Below are 21,593 nucleotides of genomic sequence, written 5' to 3'. Positions count from 1 at the left end.
AATGGATATAAACTGGCCATCAGGAAGTTTAGACTTGAAATTAGATGAAGGTTTCTAACCATCAGAGGAGTGAAGTTCTGGAACAGCCTTCCAAGGGGAGCAGTGGAGGCAAAAGACATACCTGGCTTCAAGACTGAGCTTGATAAGTTTATGGAGGGGATGGTTTGAGCCTAATTTTGGCAATTAATTGATCTTTGATTATTAGCGGTTAATATGCCCAATGGTCTGTGATGGGATGTTAGATGGGATGGGATCTGAGTTACTACAGAGAATTCTTTCCTGGGTGTCTGACTGGTGAGTCTTACCCACATGCTCAGGGTTTAGCTGATCGCTATATTTGGGGTCAGGAAGGAGTTTTCCTCCAGGGCAGATTGGCAGAGGTCCTGGGGGGTTTTCACCTTCAGTGTGGGGCACAGGTCACTTGCTGGAGGACTCTCTGTACTTTGAAGTCTTTAAACCATGATTTGAGCACTTCAGTAGCTCAGACATAAGTTATGAGTTTGTTACGGGTGTGGGTGGGTGAGATTCTGTGGCCTGATTTGTGCAGGAGGTCAGACTAGACAATGATTCCTTCGGACCTTAAAGTCTATGATTCTATGAAAGATAGAAGCAAGGGAACATATTTAATTTCCTGCGGAAAAAGGTGGTGGTTAAGGCTTGTGTTATGATAATGTGCTATTCTTTATCTGTCATACCTACCATGAAGTATTTACTTAAAGAGCATGTTTAGTGCCAAAGGTAATACTATAACTGATGGAAATGCTGAGCACTTATCTTTATAAAAATGAATCCTAATAGCTATAAATGTTCCCCGTAACTTTTTGGGGAAAAAAATGCCTGTGGTGCAGTGCCTTCACTAGAGCCAGTACATCATAATGGAGATTTAAATGTTTTGTGGCCTGAGCACCCGTGGACTCATTTAAGAAGACTTAGTAGCAGTGGAATATCAAAATGCTAATAAAGAATGAAACCCTACATTAACTAAAATCTGATATTGCAAATTAAAACTGTATGCAGGGATGACAGTATGTGCTTGAGTGTTGTAATAGCGGGGGCTTATGGAATCATAGAAATGTTGGGTTGGAAGGGATCTTGAGAAGTGTTATAGTCCATCATCCCCATGCTGAGGCAGGGCCAAGTGCAAGACCATCCCTGACAAATGTTTGTTCCTAAAAACTTCGAATGATGGGGCTTCCACAACCTCTTTTGGAAACTTATTCGAGTACTTCATTTTCCTTACAGTTAAAACAAAACAAAACAAAAAAACCCCTAATATTTAACCTAAATCTCTCTTGCGGCTAATTAAGTTGATTAATTCTTGCCCTGCCTTTAGTGTACACGGAGAACAATTGATCAAAGTTCTCTTTATAGCAGCCCTTAACATATTTAAAGATGTTATCAGATCCCCCCTCAGCATTCTTTTCTCAAGACTAACCATGCCCAGTTTTTTAACTTTTCATAATAGGTCAGGTTTTCTAAAGCTTTATCATTTTTTTGCTGTCTTCCAGACTCTCTCCAATTTGTCCATATCTTTCTTAAAGTGTGGTGCCCAGAACTGGACACGCTACTTTTAATACACTCCAGATTTTTATTCACCTTTTTTATTTTTGGCAACTGCATCACATTGTTGACACATATTCAGTTCGTGATCCACTGTAACCCCTGGCTCCTTTTCAGCAATAATACTGCATATCCAATTATTTCCCATTTTTTGTTTGTGTATTTGATTTTTTTGTTCCTAAATATATTTTGCATTTCTCTTTATTGAATTTCATTTTGTTGATTTCATTCAGACTAGCTCTCCAATTTGTCAAGATTGTTTTGAATTGTAATCTTTTTCTCCAAAGTGCTAGCAAGCTCATCTTGGTGTCATCTGCAGTTTGGTGTAATCGGCAGATTTTATAAGCATACTTTCCACTCCATAATGCAGGCCATTAATCAAAATATTTTGAATAGTACTAGACACAGGACAGACCCCTATGGGACCTTTCTAGACATGTCCTAGTTTGACATTGAACCATTGGTTGCTACTCCTTGAGTACGGTCTTTCAACCAGTTTTGTGTCCACATTATAGTATTTTAAATTAGACCACATTTCCCTAGCTTGCTTATGAGAATGGCATGTGGGACTGTATCAAAAGACTTATTAAGAGCAAGTAAAAGCAGCAGAGAATCCTGTGGCACCTTATAGACTAACAGACGTTTTGGAGTGTGAGCTTTCGTGGGTGAATACCCACTTCGTCAGATGCAGGTAGTGGAAATTTCCAGGGGTAGGTATATATATGCTAGCAAGCAAGCTAGAGATAAGGTGTCGCTGGTGTAGATATGTGGGCAGAGTTGGCATCGAGGTTTGTTGCATGGATTGGTTCCTGAGCTAGAGTTACTATGGTACGGTGTGCAGTTGCTGGTGAGAATACGTTTCAGGTTGGCAGGTTGTCTGTGGGCAAGGATTGGCCTGCCACCCAAGACCTGTGAAAGTGTGGGATCATTGTCCAGGATGGGTTGTAGATCCCTGATGATGCGTTGGAGGGGTTTTAGCTGGGGGCTGTATGTGATGGCCAGTGGAGTCCTGTTGGTTTTTTCTTGGGTTTGTCTTGCAGTAGGAGGCTTCTGGGTACACGTCTGGCTCTGTTGATCTGTTTCCTAATTTCCTCGTGCGGGTATTGTAGTTTTGAGAATGCTTGGTGGAGATTTTGTAGGTGTTGGTCTCTGTCTGAGGGTTAGAGCAGATGCGGTTGTACCTCAGTGCTTGGCTGTAGACAATGGATCGTGTGATGTGCCCGGGATGGAAGCTGGAGGCATGAAGGTAGGCATAGCGGTCGGTAGGTTTTCGATATAGGGTGGTGTTAATGTGACCATCACTTATTTGCACCGTGGTGTCTAGAAAGTGGACCTCCCGTGTAGATTGGTCCAGGCTGAGGTTGATGGTGGGGTGGAAGTTGTTGAAATCGTGGTGGAATTTTTCTAGAGTCTCCTTCCCATGGGTCCAGATGATGAAGATGTCATCAATGTAGCGTAGGTAGAGAAGGGGCGTGCTAGGATGGTTAGGATGGTGTTTTCTGGGAGGTGACCAATGCATTGTAGTTTCCTCAGGAAATCAGAGGTGTCATGGAGATAGCTGGGAGTGCTGGTGGCATAGGGTCTGAGTAGAGAGTCCACATATCCAGACAGTCCTTCAGTGAGTAAGAGCAAGATATATGATGTCTACTGCTTCCCCCATTCAGTTCAGTAACCCTGTCAAAGAAGAAAATTAGGTTGGTTTGGCATGATTTTTCGTGAAAAATCTATGTGGCTATTGTGTATCGCCCTGGTATACTTTAGGTGCTTACAGATTGATTAATAATTTGTTCCAGTATTTTTCCTGGTATCAGAGTGAGGCTGACTGCTCTATAATTCCCCAGGTCCCCTTTGTTCCTCTTTTTAAAGATAGGTACTATGTTTGTCCTTCCTCATTCTTCTCGGACTTCCCTCTCCACCATGATTTCTTGAAGATAATCACTAATGATTCTGAGATATCTTCCACTAATTCTTTTAATTACTCTAGGTTGAATTTCATCAGGCTCTTGCTCCTTGAATTCATATAAATTATCTAAATATTCTTTAACCTGTTCTTTCCCCATTATGTCTTGTATTCCTTCCACCTTGTTAATATAAATTGTGTAAGCATCTAGTCACAACTGACTTTTTAAATGAAGATTGAGGCAAAGTAAGCATTAAACACTTTAGCTTTGGTGTTGGTCCATAAATAACTCTGCTTCCTCACTAAGTAGTGAGCCTTTCTCTTGTTCTTAATGCTTTTACAGAACCTCTTCTTTATTGCTTTTTTATCTATAATTAGATGCAACTCATTTTGTGCCTTAGCCCTTCTGATTTTGTCCCTAACTGCTTGTGCTATTATTTTGTACTTGTCCTTAGGAATTTGTCTGTTTGCACTTTTTGTAGGATTCCTTTTTTATTTTTGTCATTATGTGTGGCGATTGGCTTTATGTTGGCTGTAAATGTGACTGGTGATTTACTACTTTTTAGTGTTTGCAATCACATGGAAAGGTACTTTAAAGCAACCTTCAATCTAAGTTACCAATGTTATTTCTGTGTCATTATTATACACCTCTACTCTGATATAACACTGTCCTTGGGAGCCAAAAAATCTTACCGCGTTATAGGTGAAACCGCATTATATCAAACTTGCTTTGATCCACCAGAGTGCTCAGCCCTGCCCCCCCGAAGTGCTGCTTTACCACATTATATCCGAATTCGTGTTATATCGGGTCGCGTTATATCGGGGTAGAGGTATATTCTAAATATTAAATGTGGATAATTTTATAGCTAGCTAACTCACTTTCGCCTCTGGCACTGTCTAGGAGTTAGCTAGTGCTAAAAAAGTGGTACTTCACATTTTCAGTACTGAGAAGCTCTTCCTCCTAAATGTGCTGAGATCTTGCAAGGTGCCTCCCCTCCCATTTAGGCATATGAGAAGGGCAAGGTGGTCATGAACCCAGATTTTTGAGAATGTGACCCACACCTAATATTTAGAATATAATAAATACAGCTTGGGCAGTCCTTGTTTAGCATCAGAGATGCCTGTGACAAAAACCTATAATTTCTAAAGTCAATGTTTTTGTTTAAAGGAAGTTTCATGAAATCAAGAGTTTTTTTTACACTCTGAATGACTAATCTGTACCTGTACAGCACTGCATGCAAGGAAATGACATTTTTTGTAATTATCTCAAGGGCTGCTTAATAATAAAATCATGAGCTTTAGCTTCAGTAAAGTATTTTTTTTTCTGTGAAGAGTCCATGTCATCTTAATTGTTAATCAAGCAATTCATTATTGGCATATATTTTTTTGTTGAAAACACAGGACAAGATGCTTTTAAATAAAAACATTCAGATCTGAGGACTTCTGTACTGTAAGTGCTCAGTTTTTTAGCATTCTTTCCCTTAATACATTGTTCTTACATTTCATCAGAATTAAATCAATTGCCCTTTTAAAAATTGTATAACTATGTTTCTCTAAATTTGAAAAGTTTAATAAACACTTATTGCTTGTTAGCTGTTGATGGTGCTACACTGATATATAGAAAGGCAAAAGTCCCTGTGTCAACAAGCTTGAAATATAATGTAAACAGATAATATAATTGTGGAATTAGTAAGCCAAAAACCAAGAGGAGAAGGTGAATTCGCGTTAATAACAGTCCCTTTTTTATATTCAGCAATTTTTGGTAGAATTTGATTTACACTAGTGAAAAGTCAAGGCTGGGAGATTTTTATTGGAAATCTACAGAATGTATCAGTGGTAATTTGAATAGCATGGAGACCTCTTGATTGCTTTTCCTTTTTGTACAATGAAACAGGTCTTTTAACATATTTATTCATGTACTGGGTATTATTTAAGATTGCCTCCCTAATGTACAATGTAGCACTGGCATACTGTAGGTTAGTACAGTAGGTCATATATATTAGTAATAAACTTGTTCATAGTTCATCTATTATAGTATATTTTGCTATTTTATTCCTTACCAATGTATTCCTTGTCATATGCTGCCTGGCTCATCAAGGAAAGTCAGGCTCTGCTTTGCCTGTGATGAAGCAGCTATCTTCCAGCTGGTCCTGACTGAGTAACTTAATTGAAGTTATTGGATACAGCAGTGAATGGATCAGGATACTGTATAAAAGAGAGAAAGCTGATCTGGGAAGGGGGAGACCTAGGACAGAAGAGGTTGGGAGTTTGTGTTCTCGTGGAAGGGCCTGATAGGAGTCAGGTGGAAGGAGAACTGAGGAGAGCCATGGAGGAGGGAGACCTGTGGTGAGCATCCATGTGGGGGAGCTGGTTGGGAGGGGGCAGTGGGGAGCCCTGTGGGGAATGTTCTGCTTTAGCCATTTGACATGTTGGGAGGCATGGCTAGCATGCTAAAAACAGTAGTGCAGCTGTGGTAGCACAGGCAATGGTGAGTGGTGGCACAGGCTAGCTGCCATGAATGCAAACATGCCTGGACCCCATAGGTATTTGGGGAAGCTAGTCCCTGCCACCATTGCCTGTGTGACCATGGCTGCGTTATGATTTTCAGATCAGATGAAAACTAACACAACTGTTCCTGTGCAAGCTAGGAACCACATGCCTAGCTCACAACAGACATAGCCTTTAATTGATATGGTTGGAGGGCTGAGACACAACAAGAAGCAAACCATTGCAGGGCTGCTAGATGAGGAAAGCCTACTATGCCTCACCCAGCCATGTCAGGACATGCTGGCTGGTGGGACACTCTTCTACACTCTTTCATCTGAAATTCATGTACATGTGAAATGAGAAATTTTTTGTCCGTCAGGAACTAAATTCAGGATTCTGTGTTTTTTCCCCTTCTCCTGAAAAAGTTGATGATATTATCCATTTAGTATGTATTTTTAATTTCAATTTTATATGCTCTTTGTGTCTAGGGAAGAAATATTTTAAAACACTTAAAACAGGGAAAGAGTCTATCAGCTTTAGTGCAAGTTTTTTTTATTACTCCCCTGGGTACGCTCCAGCATAAGGTCAATAGACTTCCTTAAGATCATGCAATGAGAAGGCATTTCAGCTGAATTTAGAACCAGGAACTGCTCAGCTATAACCACTTGATGACAATGGAGCAGAGTTGTGAATTCTTTCCAATTTGTATGTTTTTCTCATAATCTACTTTGCCAGCATATTACACTGAGATGTAGAATATGATTCTTTATTTTGTTGTTTAATTCTTCAGGTGTCTTTTGTTTGGTGCTCTGATTTTTTTTTTCTTCATTTGATGAATACATAGCAGGGATAATATGATATTTTGTGCTGGTATACACCTCCCTATACCATGTCTAAGCCTTGAAAACTTCAGCGAAGGTAATTTACAATATGATAGGTGCTACTCTTAAGGGTTTATAAACCCCAAACTGACCTTATACATCTTTCTGATTCTGTATGATGTAGTAAAAGCTTATTTGTACCTAATAAAGTGGGATTGTACATCAAAATATTTTGAAACTATCTTATACTGACAAAAATAGATTGCATATTACTAAACAGAATTGCTTATGTTATGAATTGTCCAATTAAAGAATATTTTGTAGTCCTATTCAATTAAAATTACAACTGAACTCTAATTCAGTTAATAGGAAGGTTAACGTACAATATTTGACAAGCATTCCTCCTTTGAATGTAAGGAAAGGATGAATATCTTTAATGCTCAGAAAACAGAAATACCGCCTTATTATCGGTTATGCATTTTAGTTATTTCAGATGAAATCAAGAATATAATTTTATTTTCTGCAGGTTATTAATGCAGCTTTAGCTCTTGCTGCCAGACCAAAAAGCCAGGTGGTAAAAAACAGCATGGAAATATATAAGAGCACATGGGAGAATCACATACATGTTCTTACTGAAGCTGTGGATGACATTACAAGCATTGACGATTTTCTTGCTGTATCAGGTATGTTAATTTTCAGAATCAGATTTTTTTATTTTAACTTCTCTGTTCTTCATTGTCATAGGTTTCACCCCCACTCTGGACTTCAGAGTACAGATGTGGGGACCTGCATGTGAGCCCCTAAACTGAATTACTAGCTTAGATCTGGTCTGGCTGCCACCAAACAAATAGTTTGAGACATTTGGGAAACTCTCTCTTCCCCCCCAAAAACCTTTCCCTCCCTGGGTAGCCTTGAGAGACTTCTCCACCAATTCCCTAGTGCACACCCGATCCAAACCCCTTGGATCTTAAAACAAGGAAGAATTACTCATCATCCCTCCACCCCCCCTTTCCTCCACCAATACCTGGTGAGTCCAGATCCAATCCCTTTGGATCTAAAAACAAGGAAAAAATTCTCACTTCCCTAGAATCCAACAGGAAAGCAGGGGGAGATTAGATTTGCAAAGAGAATTCTCCCACGGGTATTTAGCCAGGTTTGATTTTTGCCTTGTGATACTGGTGGGTCTGATTCACCATTGCTGGGCACCTTGTGTAATCATGCATACCAGAACAAGGTCAGTGCAAAGCTGCCTGATCGGAGTGGAATTGTTTTGACTTTATTTGTACTGATGTAAATGACTACACAAAGTGTGAAATAAAATGAATTGGGCCCGCAAATTTGAGTTCCCTTATCAAAATGTATAAATTATTCTGCAGACCTATTTGGTCAAAGAAACAAATACAAAGAAAACAGTTAAAATAATATGCTTCCCCGGAGTTTTTCCTGTTTGTATAGCTTTTTCACTCTTTTAAACTTCACATTCATGCTAAGATACATTGCAAATGCTTCCTAAATAAACAGAGGTACTGTACTAGTTCCACATTTTCATTTTCTATTGCCAAGATATATAAATATCTGGTCATGAAAAATGTACTTTAAAATAATATTCACTAAAGATATATTCAATATTAATAAACTGTATGTATTGCATTAATAAGAGTATTCAGCATCTAAACAAAGGAAACAAACTAGTTATCTCATTTCTGACATATTATGGGCCATATTCTTCCATCTCTGACACCTATGCAGCTCTATTTAAGTCAACAGAGTTGCTAGCGCATAAAGGCATAATTTGACCCAATATCTCTGAGCAAAATTTAACTATTTTCTTACTGTTAGTGTACATTGTGCCAACCCTAAAACTATCTTGGTGAGTACAGCCATTGTTCCCCATGCCATTCATTGGGACCAATTTAGATTGTGCAGCAGTATAAAGCAGGAGGAGTTTCACTGATGTCAATGGAATTACAGTAGTTTGAAACCATTGTTATTTATTGAATAGGTAGATCCATTCTATTATAAAGGGAGTTAACTTGGACAATTACTGCCTTACAAAAGTTCCTAATCCCTTTGGGAACAACACATTGCTTATGGAAATTGGAACCAGCTGGAAGTAGAATCCTCTTGAGTAAACAGCACTCTTCTTGGACATTAATGGAGTCAACCTAATTTTGTGCTTGGAGACAGAAAGTTCCTCACTCTCCTGGCAAAATAAGTTTATTGAAGGAATTTTTAGCTGTGTTGCTTCTCTTCAGGGATAGGGTATTTTTGAAGGACATCACCAGGGGCATTTCCCCACCAAGCAATAGTAAGTTTGTACTAGGGAAGTTCAGGAATGGTGCTCTATCTCCTGCTTTCGTAATCTTTACCGTAAAACCACCACCAGCAGAAGTATCTGTTCATATTGTATTTATATTCTGCCATGGAAGAAAATCCTGGATATAGGCCTATTTCAAAAATCCTATGACACGTCTACTTTACAAATACATGATGTTAATTATTAACTAATTTTTTAATCAACATACCGCTCTGTTGGTACCTAGTGGCTCATCAAGTGGCATTACAGAGTTTAATTTAGAAAAAGGATAAAATATGAATTGTCTTAAAGTTGTTGTCTGTAACGTGAAGTTTCATATGCCTTGACAGTATTCTGTTTGAATAATGTTTTTATTAAAAATTATGTTGTATCTATCCTATCAGAAAAGATATTGTACTAGAGTTCAGAAGTTTTTTTTTAAATTTGGGATGTATTAGTTGATCTTCCACAGTGTATTTCAGGCAGTAAAAATAACATTATCTAACATTTCACCTTTTTTTAAAACTATATTTGTGTGTATTATTCTATACAAAATGAAAGTTATGAACTGGCCCCAAGGTAAGAAAAATGATATACTAGTAAATTCAAAGCAGCTGGGAAAAATTGATATTTTGGGTTCTTACAACAGCTGTGCTTGAGACTACCTGGAAGATTAACTCTTACATATGCCTAGAATCAACAACCCATCACCATTCATGATAGTAATTAAACACATCTCTAAATTTAGAAGACGTTTAAGTTCTATGAATGTAACGGAATTTCAGAACAGGCTTAACTTTAAGTATGTGCTTAAGTGTTTCCTGGAATAGGGATGGATTTAAGCATATGCTTAAATGCCCTACTGAATTAGGGCTGTTGAGCTTAATTCCTTCCCTGAGCTCTGATTCTTTCTGCTATTGTTTTTTCACCATTTCCTTAAATGGGATATTTAATCCCAGCCTTGCTTTTCTTGGGTGATGTGATCACATCACTTTCTGCACATATTATGTGTGTACAGTTACTGTATTTTACATGGTATAAAGTCCATTCTGCAGCTGATTATTCCAAGTTGGTTGTTCCACAAAGAAGTAGCTAGTTAGTTAATCCTTATCTGTTCATAAAACCATTTTATTAAGTGTGTGTGTATTTATATGTTATATAATCCCTCATCATATAACACGTATTATATATCTAGCTGATAATGAAATCTTTCAGATAAATCGATTTAAGGGAAACCCAAGCACAGCACAGCACAGCCAGGTGTGACTGTACTGTACAGCATATTCACTTTCAAGCTTCATACACAGCAAATGCATTTACTTCACTGAAAAGGCTGGATCCTTCTGTAGTAGTAATGCCTGTTATCTTATGTCCTATCTATAGGCAATGTGAAAAATGAATTCCCCAGGATACAGTATATCAGAGTTTATGCGATCTAAGAAAAAAACAGTTTAGTGAAACTATATTTTCAGAGTTCCCACAAGTTCTTGGAAAATAACTGTGAGAAATGAAAACCCATGACACTTTAAATATTTCTAAATAATTGAATATGTTCTGCAGCAAAAAATGAAATACATGCTAGACTTTGATATCTGCAAGGAAATCTTCATGCTGACATGTGCGTTTTATGTTTCTGTAATAAAGTGCATATAAATTCTGCTCACTGATTTAAATGGAAAATTTAATGGGAGAAAAGCACCTAACCTCCTAAATCTTTCTTTGTGAACTGGGGCCTAAAAATACAGTATCCTAAATTGTGTAAGATGCTTAATGACCATTGCAATTTACTGTGATAATATATTAGGAATGTAAAAAGATGCTGAGTACAGTTTCCAGCTTTTAGGATCAGATCATTAGTCCAACACAGAGTCCAAATAGCTGGGGACATGCAAAGACAAGTTCCTTCTCCTCATGTGATACAGCTGCCAAGGTTCTTCATAGAGGTTATTGTAACCCAAAGGTTGAATACCCTGTAACATGACCCTGAAAAAGGGTAGAGTTGGAGAGACCAGAGGATCCATTTAGCAGTGGTTTAACTTGCTCTGTTCTCACGTTTCCTTGCCCTCCTGTACCCTGCCTTCACCCACCACTTGTGTACTCCTACACAGGCTCCTGGAGAGCTGAGCTCCATGTCCATACTCCTGAACAGCTCACACATACTTATGCAGCAGAACTAAAACAGCACCAGTACTAGGAAGTTATGCTGGCTGGATTTTCCCCTTATAGAAGAATACTATTTATAGTTAGTTCATTTAAAACCACTTCAGACCACAAAACTAGACTATGAACCTCTTCATTCCCGGGGCTACTTGTCCTCCAGTAGAAATGAACAGACACCACAGGAAAAAGAAAATGGGGTCTGCTAGAATTTCCACTGGTGCTGGATCTAAGTAAGTGTAGTTCCTAAGTTAAGAAACAGTCATTTAAATGGCTCATCACCTTGTGCAGCAGCTAGAGCTAGCCAATGGTAAGCAGTCCCAAGTTTGTGCAGGAGCATGGAGCCAGATCTCTGGCCACATTCTGGCTCCATTGTGCCCCTTCATCAACACAAAGGGATTGGAAAACTAGCATACTTGGTCAGCTGGTGATTCTCTCTGTAGAAAAATCCTTGCATTGTGTAGAACCAGCTACATGGGGGTCCAAAACTAGCCTCTTGTTGCCATGGGGATCAGGGAAGTCAGACCTGAGGGTGAAGGCCTGGGATTCCAGTGCATGTGTTCTTTCTCTCTTTCTTTTTCTTTTTTTTAAAAATTATGTCTAAATCCTGCCCAAGAATGCATCACCCATTAAAGTAGCTCTCTACACATACCCACAGCTGGCACTGGCCCTCTAGGGCTTTATCTACACAAATTGATATATAGCATTCCAGAATGTGCATGCACCACATTGGTGCACGAAATTAAGTTGAAACCTAAATTGAGATGCGGGTAGTTTATAAATATCTGCAATAGTGTTCCTCAATCTACAGGTATATAAACTCCTAGGTGGTTTCATCAAAGGTGGAAGGATAGCAGAAATGATTGAGCTTGTTGTTTGTTTCTTTTAAAAAACAGTAACTTTGTGTTGGGTGAAAGGATGTCTCCTACTGATCACTATAGCTGTAGGATGGCTGTAAAAGGTGTATGACATCTCCTGTACAAAACTACTGAGACTTCCGTGCCCCCACCACCCTCCGGTTGTTTTGCAGTCAGAGAGGAAATATTTAACCCATGTTCCTCTCTTTTTCTTCTTGGCTTAAATTCACTCAGAATTTAACTAGGGATATGTTTTCAGGGCATGTGATCTTTTGAAATTTATTACCACTTCTTGTCTGACAGGAGAAGAACTTGTTTCCCCATAGCACCTGTGTCAAGAGGTCATAGCATGTGCTAGCACACTGTGACTTTGCTGCAAGGAAGGAGGACTTTCCTTGTGGAATAGCCTGTTTGGCTTTGCATTGCAGCAGGCTTCCTAGGCTAACAGGTGCAGATGGGATTTAGAGCTGGATAGAGCTTAAGAAATAATAATATTGCTTTACTAATGCAAGAAAGCTTATATACCAGAACCCACAAAAATTGACTTAGAAATATATGAGAGAACATTGCGGTTTTAAGCTGTGAGGGTCACATACTCTTCTATGCTCTTGCTACAGTGTTTATACTTCTTTACAGACATGGAGCAAAAAATTTACAATCTGCATTTGCCCACTGAATTATTAATAACCTATTATCGTCAAATAAAAACTGGGTAAAATTTGTGGGATTTGTTGATGATTGGATTCATGAAATATTACACATTTTTTAAAATTGTAATGTGAAATTTTGTTTGACTTTACAAAATCATCATAATTTGCAAAAGTTTCATTAAATTACATTTTCTTCTGACTTTTTTAAAATCTTAACAAAGGTGTTTCTTATTTTTGTAATGAGTAAATCTGGTGAAAAACCAAAAAGTATCAGTTTCACTGTATGTGAAAAATGATTTGTACAACTGTTTTGTAGGGGGTGGGCTTTTTAATGGGAGTGAGGAACCTAACTTAGACACTTTTTAAAATCCCACTAAGCACCTGTCTGTAGACACCTAAATACCTTTGTAAGTCTGACTCTGAGGCTTTTGGAACATGAGGAAATGTGCTTCAATGTAAATACCTAGTGTGATACAGCATGGCCAGATGGCAGCATAAGAGTGTTAGCAGGGGGCCTTATTCCCTGCCAAGGGAGGAAGGTTTGCTTTAGATTAACTAGAACAGCTGTGGCCAGTTAGAGCACCTGACTCCAGTTAGAGCACCTGACTCCAGTCATGGGATATAAACCCCTGCTTCAGTCAGACAGGGGGTGGTAGTTGAAGGAGAAAGGTTGGATTGGAGCAGAGTGCAGATTGCAGAAGAGAAGAGTTTGTCCAGAGAGAAATAGAAGGTTTGGAGGAGTGCTGCGGTGGATTGGGAAGCCCAACAGAAACCCTAGGTAAGGGGCACCAGGCTTGTATAGAAGAGAGGCGAGAAGCCCTTCACGAGCTGACGGGTATGAGAGGGAAGTAACCCAGGGGAAGAAACCGCTAGTCAAGTGGTTCACCACAACCCCAGGGCCCCTGGGTTGGGACCTGGAGTAGAGGGCGGGCCCAGGTCCCTCCCTCTCCACTCCCTTCCTCCAAGGACACTAGGGGAGTGATTAAGAACTGGTTCAGAGGCAAGCAATATCGCCCTGAACCTACCCCAGAGAAGAGAGAGCGCGAGACCCAGAGAACAGTACTGGCAATTTGCCACACTAGTTATACTTGGTCAAAGTAGGGTACTGCCCAAAGAAGGGTAGCCCTGCTTAACAGCATGCCAGCCCTACTCATCTTGCTCAGACAGGTGGCACAACCCCAGCAATTGTTTTAGGACTGGGTCTAGCATAAATAATTGCAGAATAGAGCGTGTAGCTTATTTCATGAACGATTCTCCTCCAAGTAACTTCTCATCTCCCTGGCACAGATGTGTACAGCCTGGTATTATTTTGCCCTTCTATAGAAGATCAAAAATGTTGCCTGGATTGATCAGCCTGTTCTGGAACCAGCATCTGAGCCTTTCCATGGCTTACAGAGCTCAAGAATATGTAAGGATTTTCCGCTGAAGTGACCCGAAAAACTTTATACCTAGTACTATACATGTTAATATGAAGAAAAACTGAGTCCATTTTCTAATTTGTTAAAGTGTTCAGCTCTTTATCTCCTGGTATAAAATCTGCTGGGTTTAAAAATTTGCCTTTTGAATTCATTGAACATTTTTTTGCCTAATTAGATACTTACATCTAATTTAAATTGTATGCTTCAAATACTTTTTTTAAAAAATTGACAAGAAGAACATAAGTTAAAGACTGCTATATTAATAGGAAAAAGACTTTCATAAATCTTTGGGAAACTAGCCTGGAAAGAATAGAAGCCCTGTTCTTTTAGTGTGTATTATGCCATCTGGCTGAGCACAGTTGCATTGTTCATAATTCTTCACACTAAGTAAAAGCAGATACTGTAGCTTAACTACCAGTGATATGTAGGCATGGGCTCGTAAGTAAGTAAACATTTCTCCAGTGACTTAGCAAAAATTCATATAGTTATGGTAAACAATGTTTAGAGCAGCTTCTTTAGGTACTGCTTTCACCACTTAGACCCAGATTTGTAAAGGTATAATCAGGCACTTAAGTGCTTTGCTGAATAGAGTGCTCTGTCTGGCTGTTTATTTGGGGAGATTCCTATTGTCATATATATTATTATAAAACTCCATCTTAAATACGTAGGGCAAGATATTATGTCATGTGTTTTGTTTTTCTGTGCAGATCAGTTCAAGTGTATCCCTTAAGTTCGTAAGAGCCGATACAATATTGTTTTCAACAGGGATGAAAAACTGTAGTTCAAATCAGTGTGTAAGAAAACTTTAGAACATAGAGCATGGGTGTAATCTTGAATTCTAATGCTCAAATATCATGCAGAGGGAATTGGCTGGAGTTGCTGTAATGGGTTGACGGGGCCAGGGAAGCTTGGAACAAAAGTGGCATAGGCAACCTAAATTAAGGATCATCAGTGTAGCATTTTAACCTGTATCCCTGCATATCTTCTTTAAAATTAGATAATTGACTTTGTGTCTTGTCCTTTAATAAGAATCTTAATAATCCAGATTCCCCCATCCAGTCCCGCAATGCTATTCCTCACAGTTTCATGGTTAACTGGACTTTTGATCCCTCCCTCTACCTGCTTTTCCTCAAGGGCACCTCTTAAGGTTTCCGGCTCCCAGGTGTCACCTGTTGTGGGCAGAGACTCATGTCTCTTCCCCTCCATATTGGCAGTTCATACTTGCAGTCCAACTGCACCTCACTGTGATTTCCTTAGTAAGTCTGGCTGGGATCCAGCACCTGTGGTTAATCTCTCTCCAGGGCCTATAACCGTGTACAACAGTTACCTGCCAGCCTTTACAAAGCAAACTGCATTTATTGTTAAAGTAAAAGCATTACAGGGAATGCCATATAAAAACAATGAAAGAACCTGCATACATACTAAAAGCTTACCAGAGGTCACCCCACATCCAACCTAGGACTCTGATGGGTCGGTCAGTCTTTCCTAACATACAACAGGGGTAGTTGAAATGAAACATGACACAAAGAACAAAATTTAATGACTTGCTCTCATTCTGAATGTAAACCTTTATTTAAAAAAAAAATGGTGTTCGCTGAATAAAGAAGGTACCTGGACCTTGTGACAGAGTGAGAAGGAAACTAGGAGAACTGAATCACTGTTTCGTACCTACAGGAAATAAAAAAAAAGAAACTAATTTAGTACTGATTGTTAGAAACAATTATGAATATTAGTAAAGCACTAAAGAAGAATAGGATTACTAAATGAGCCATATTTTTCTAAACCCACTAAATATTAGCATTTTTTTCTGTTACTTTTTTGGACTTCTTCCATTTTCTGATGTTCATAAACTTGGAGAATTTTGCTACTTTTTCTTTTTGTCTTGTTTTGTTTTTTATTTTTATTCCTAAAGTGAATTTACTACTCCCCAGTGTTAATTCATTTCTAACCTCATCCCCCAGCAGAAATAGAAGCTGTTTAAAAAATTAGTTTAATGAACAAGCCAAGAGGACATCCAAATTCAAGTAAATTCAAATAGATACATGCTATTTGCAAAGTAAAGAATGCAATTAATGAATTATATTTTTAAAAAGTCACTATGATGGTCATATATTGTAAATGATGATGACATTGTTCATAGCCCTGCTGTAGTTCTCAAATAACAGAGAATCCATTGCAGGCTATTGGTTTTGGTTAGCTAATTTACGCAAGGAAAAATGTGGGTTATTAATCTTTATAACTCAGTGATATTAATGTAAAAGAGAGATGCATCTACTTATTGTGATAATGTGAATTTTTTTAAAATGAAATCAGTAATTTGAGTATACTAATGCAACTGATGCATATATTCCCAGGAAACTCTAGTTTTGATTGTAGGTTGTAATTTTCTTTTTTGGGGGGTAAAGTAAACTGTCTTTTTCCTTCTTATTTTACTATTGCTTTCTCTTTTTATGAGCTATATGTATTCAAAACTAGGGAAGGTATGGCAGAAACACAGCTGGGGGTAATCATTTTCTATTGTTGATTTTTTAAATTCTTTTACATCCTTTAATCAAAATATTTGATATTAAAATTCGGATGTGAGACAGGGAAAAATAATTGACAAAACTTTATTACATTAATAGTTATATATTCACTTCTCTTGACTCTAAACTGTTATAAATATAGAAAATTCAAATTAGAATTCCAGTCATGTAAACAATAGTCTACCCTGGCTGCTATCTTTTAAATACAAACAGACAAAAACACAATTTTTTAATGATCTGGTCCATAGCTTAACATAACTTATACCAGTATTTTAAGTAACACAAGCATAAGCAATGCTGAATGTGTCTAGGATTGGCAGGACCTGTGATTGTTTTTTTTGTTGTCTCATTCAGATTCAGACTTCTAGAATGCACACTTCTTGCCTGGTATATCTAAAGTTGCAGAGGAGATAAGCTGCTTTAAACATTTCTCAAAACCTGTTATTGTCTTTTGGCTTCTGTTGCAGGAACAGAAACTAGTGTTTTGGTTTTTGAGTACTGTTTTCACTTCTGAACAGAAGCTTGCCTCTTTACATGTCTCCTTGAAAATGAAATTTCTTTTATAGGTTGTTCTGTGATATGCCATTGAGGGATGCCTCTCCACAATCTATCCATTATCCATTCCACTCTAAATATCCTTGCCCAGATCTTCATTAATTTAACTACTGCAGCCTTCTCCTCTCTCATCTCCCATGCATCACATCCCTGGGTTTGTCTGTCAAAAATCTACCTTACCCCCCACTCTAGTCGCATCCAGACCCTTTCTAATCCTTTTACTGGCTTTCCCTTGCCATCAGCATCAAATTCAATTTCTTTATTCTCTACTTCAGGGTCATACACACTGTAGCTCTTCTTTATATTTTGGTCCTTGGGGTAGATTGCTACAGGTGGGGATGGAAGGTTAACATCCTAAAGGGGCAGAGTTATCATTGCAGTGAGTGGTCTGTAGAGTAGTGGTTCTCAAATGTATTTGATCATGCCCCCCTTCTTTGTGTGGGTAGTAGTTTAAGTCCCCACCCCACACATACAAATATTGATTTTAAAAAAATCAACATGCAACTCTTACTAAATATTAAAGATAATCATTCATACATGAATGTCTAACTCTAAAATTTTTAATTTGTTAAAAAGCAATACCTGTTAAACCTACCACAAAGTTTGTATGTATCATTATTGCATAGGTAGTCCTTCAGTATATGCAGAAGTTGTCTGAGCTCCATTGTTAGCACATGGATTATCTTGTTAGCACATGGCTCAGTAATATGTTCCCTGCCACCCTTGCTAGTGGGTGAAATTGTAGATAGTTATTTTTGCACACATCCGCTAAGGTGCAAGTTTATATAAAAGACGAAAAGAAAAAAAGTCCCATATGAGTTTCCCTCAGCAAGACACATTTGCCTTTCTCCTGAGAACTTATTATTTATGCTTTAGTCCTTTTCTTTTAATTTTTCTTTTCTTTGTTAATTAAAACTCCCACAACCCAAACCCTCTCCACTCCTAAATATAGAGTAACAAGTCTGGAGATGTGGAAGCTTGTAGACTGATTGACAATATGCTGCTTTCAATATAGTGTGAAAAATAAAGTTTACTTCAACACAACATTTTTAATGGTGCCACTGCAAAAGTCTATTCTTCATAGAAATTAAACTGGGAAAGGGTTGAGACTATTCAGAATAGATAAATGTATTCAGCCTGGACTGTTGAGGAAATTCTGTGGTAGGGCTAACAGACATGTCTCAGGTGTAGGCGGACGGGAATAAATTTTTAACTGAAGAGTTGCCGTGAATCAGATAGCACTGCCAAGAGGGAGAATGGATGAATCAGCATTGACCTTGCTATAACTGCCAAGAGCTGTATGACTGACTGTAACAATTGACAAACGAGATTTAGGAAAATGCTGGGTTCCTTTCTCCTTGAATGTAGTTGAGAAGATGCTGAAATGGAAGCAAAGTAAATGGCTGAAATGCAGACAAAGTGCTGATAGTTTTCTAAAATTCTCCTTTGGAACAGGTTTGAAATTCGTCTCTAGAGCCTACTAATCCTCCATATGGGCACTTGGCAATATATCCCTTATAATAAAGGTATATGGGTACAGGTTTTTTTCGAATCATAATGGAAGTCAGTAGACACAGGAACTGAGACACAGCAGTCTTAGATCAGAAATAGTCTTATATTTAGAAACTCATATATCATAAAGTTTTTAATACATGGAAAGTATTAAGAAAATAGAGAGCAGTAGAAAACAAAATAACATGAGAGAGCAGCTGGAGGTAACTCAAAAGTCATTTGCTATGTATGCGAAAGGATACAGTGCCCCCTGGAACGTAGGAGCTAATGGGCCAAATTTTTGGCTGGTGTAAATTTGCAGTGCTCCACTGACCTCAGTGGGATTGCCCCAATTAACACCAGCAACGAGTTTACTTAGAAGATACACCTGATGATTCTAAAGAAGAGAGATTTGCTACAGCAATGTGAATATGTGGCACATAAGTTCCTCTCTTTAGAACTAGCTTCTGTTCTGCCTTTCAATGATATTTGTTCCCTTCTTACCACCCAGCAAAATTGCATCCACTTCCTCTCCCACCTTACAGCAATTGTACAAGCTCACTTGTATCAGTTAGGCACATCCCTTCTTTGAAAGCAGTCTCATTCTGCCTCAGCTTCCAGCCATGGGGCAGGATGGGGATCTAATGTGCTTATTGCTTCACCACTTAGGATGGGTAGGGTGGTCTCCCTTGCACATCCAGACAGATCTGCTTTGTACCTCCAAAGGGACTGTTGGGAGGGAGTTATAATTATGCTGACCCTTGCATGGAGGGTGGGGTAGGTGGGGGTAGGGTCAGTTTTCTCATCATTCCCGGTTAGATTCTGGCCTTTAGTGGAAGGAAGGAAGAGTGCAACTGGTGAATTCTGCAGTCTGTTCATTAGTTAGTTAAATGGGGAACAAATTTTCACAGAAATCAGAGATGAAAACACCTATTAATACATATAGCCCAACTCCTTGCCAATATGGGATTTGTCCTTCCTAACGTATCAATATTAGGACTGTTGATTAATCCCAGTTAATTCACACAATTAACTCAAATGAAGCATGATTAATTGCTGTTTTAATCTCACTGTTGAACAATAGAATACCAATTGAAATTTATTAAATATTTTTGGATAATTTTCCACATTTTCAAATATATTGATTTTAATTACAGCAATGTATACAGGGGTCATTTTCTATTATTTTATTATAAATATTTGCACTGTAAGAATGATAAACAAAAGAAATAGTATTTTTAATTCACCTCATACAAGTATTGTAGTGCAATCTCTTTATTGTGAAAGTGAAACTTACAAACGTAGATATACTTTTTGTTACATAACTGCACTCAAAAACCAAACAATGTAAAACTTTAGAACCTACAAGTCCACTCAGTCCTACTTCTTGTTCAGCCAATTGCTAAGACAAACAAGTTTGTTTACATTTACAGGAGATAATGCTGCCCGCTTCTTATTTACAATGTCACCAGAAAGTGAGAACAGGAGTTTTCATAGCACTTTTTTAGATGATGTTGCAAGGTATTTACGTGCCAGATATGCTAAACATTTGTAAGTCCCATCATGCTTCAGCCACCATGCCAGAGGACATGCTTCCATGCTGTTGATGCTCATTAAAAATGATATATTAATTAACATTTGTGACTGAACTTCTGGGGAGAAAATTGTATGGCTGCTGCTCTATGAATCTTTAGTGCATCTGGCACTAAATATCTTGTGACACCAGCTACAACAATGTCATGCAAACCCCTTTTCTCACTTTCAGGTGACATTGGAAACAAAAATGGTAGCATTATCTCCTGCAAAGGTAAACAAACTTGTTTGTCTTAGCGATTGGCTGAACAAGAAGTAGGACTGAGTGAACTTGTAGGCTCTAAAGTTTTACATTTTTATTTTTGAATGCTTTTTTTGTACATAATTACGTACAATTTTGTTTGTTGAATTTTGTAAGTTCAACTTTCATATTAAGAGTATTCTACAGTACTTGTGTTAGGTGAATTGAAAAATACTATTTTATTTTTTACAGTGCAAATATTTGTAATAAAAATAAATATAAAGTAAGCACTATATACTTTGTATTCTGTGTTGTAATTGAAATCAATATATTTGAAAATGTAGAAAACATCCAAAAATATTTAAATAAATTGTATTCTGTTGTTGGTTAACAGCATGATTAATTGTGATTATTTTTTTAATCGCGTGACAGCCCTAATCAATATATATTTTGCTTTGACTAGGCTAGGTCCAAATGTCCCATGTGACAGGGCCTCCACAACTGCTCCTGGAAGACTATTCCATAGTCTAATAGATCTAAATGTTTGGAAGGTTTGGCGAGATTATTGGTCGAGCAAAATCAGACTTCATGCTCAACTCAATGGCATTTCTCTGTCTGTAACATGGTAATTTTTGAAGACTGTGTCCAATCAATTCCAAAGGTTCACAGACTAATTAGGACATGAATGGAAAGTATCCTATTGATTTTGGTGATCAGGAAACCACAATGCTGGAGAAGTCACATTTCCACACAATGCCCATTTGGTACTGCAGGCAAGGGAGCGTTGTGGCATCAGAAGTAATTCTGCCAGTCATCACTCACTCTCCCCAGTGAATTTGCATACTTCAGCACATGAAACTGCAGGCCAGGACTGCAGTGATTTGACAGAGTTGGTGGATTCAGGGGTGCAGAGATGAAATAACAGGGGCTCCTTCAGATCAGGTGCCATACTGGCAGTGTAGGATTTAGGATCCTTAAGGTCCTCTGCTGTCAGGAGTAAAAAGTCTCAATGTTTCTGTCAGTAACATAAGTGGCTATGGCTTAGTACATCCAGGGATCCGATCTCTTAAGTGAGAAATTGCCATTTCATTTCAGATCCTTG

At 38.2% G+C, this 21,593-nt stretch overlaps 1 protein-coding gene across 1 annotated transcript in view; it reads left to right on the top strand.

Annotated features, from left to right (window-relative positions):
* CTNNA3 (catenin alpha 3) overlaps positions 1–21,593 on the top strand; it is a 927,714-nt gene that overhangs the window by 670,261 nt on the left and 235,860 nt on the right. The window contains exon 11 of the mRNA XM_032795284.1: positions 7,295–7,451. Within this exon, the coding sequence (XP_032651175.1) occupies positions 7,295–7,451 (157 nt within the window). The remainder of the gene's footprint in view (positions 1–7,294; positions 7,452–21,593) is intronic.

The sequence above is a fragment of the Chelonoidis abingdonii genome, chromosome 15 (assembly GCF_003597395.2).
Source record: "Chelonoidis abingdonii isolate Lonesome George chromosome 15, CheloAbing_2.0, whole genome shotgun sequence".
Classification (NCBI taxonomy): domain Eukaryota; kingdom Metazoa; phylum Chordata; order Testudines; family Testudinidae; genus Chelonoidis; species Chelonoidis abingdonii.
Note: the sequence above shows the minus strand (reverse complement) of the source record. Positions and strands in the feature narration are given on the sequence as shown.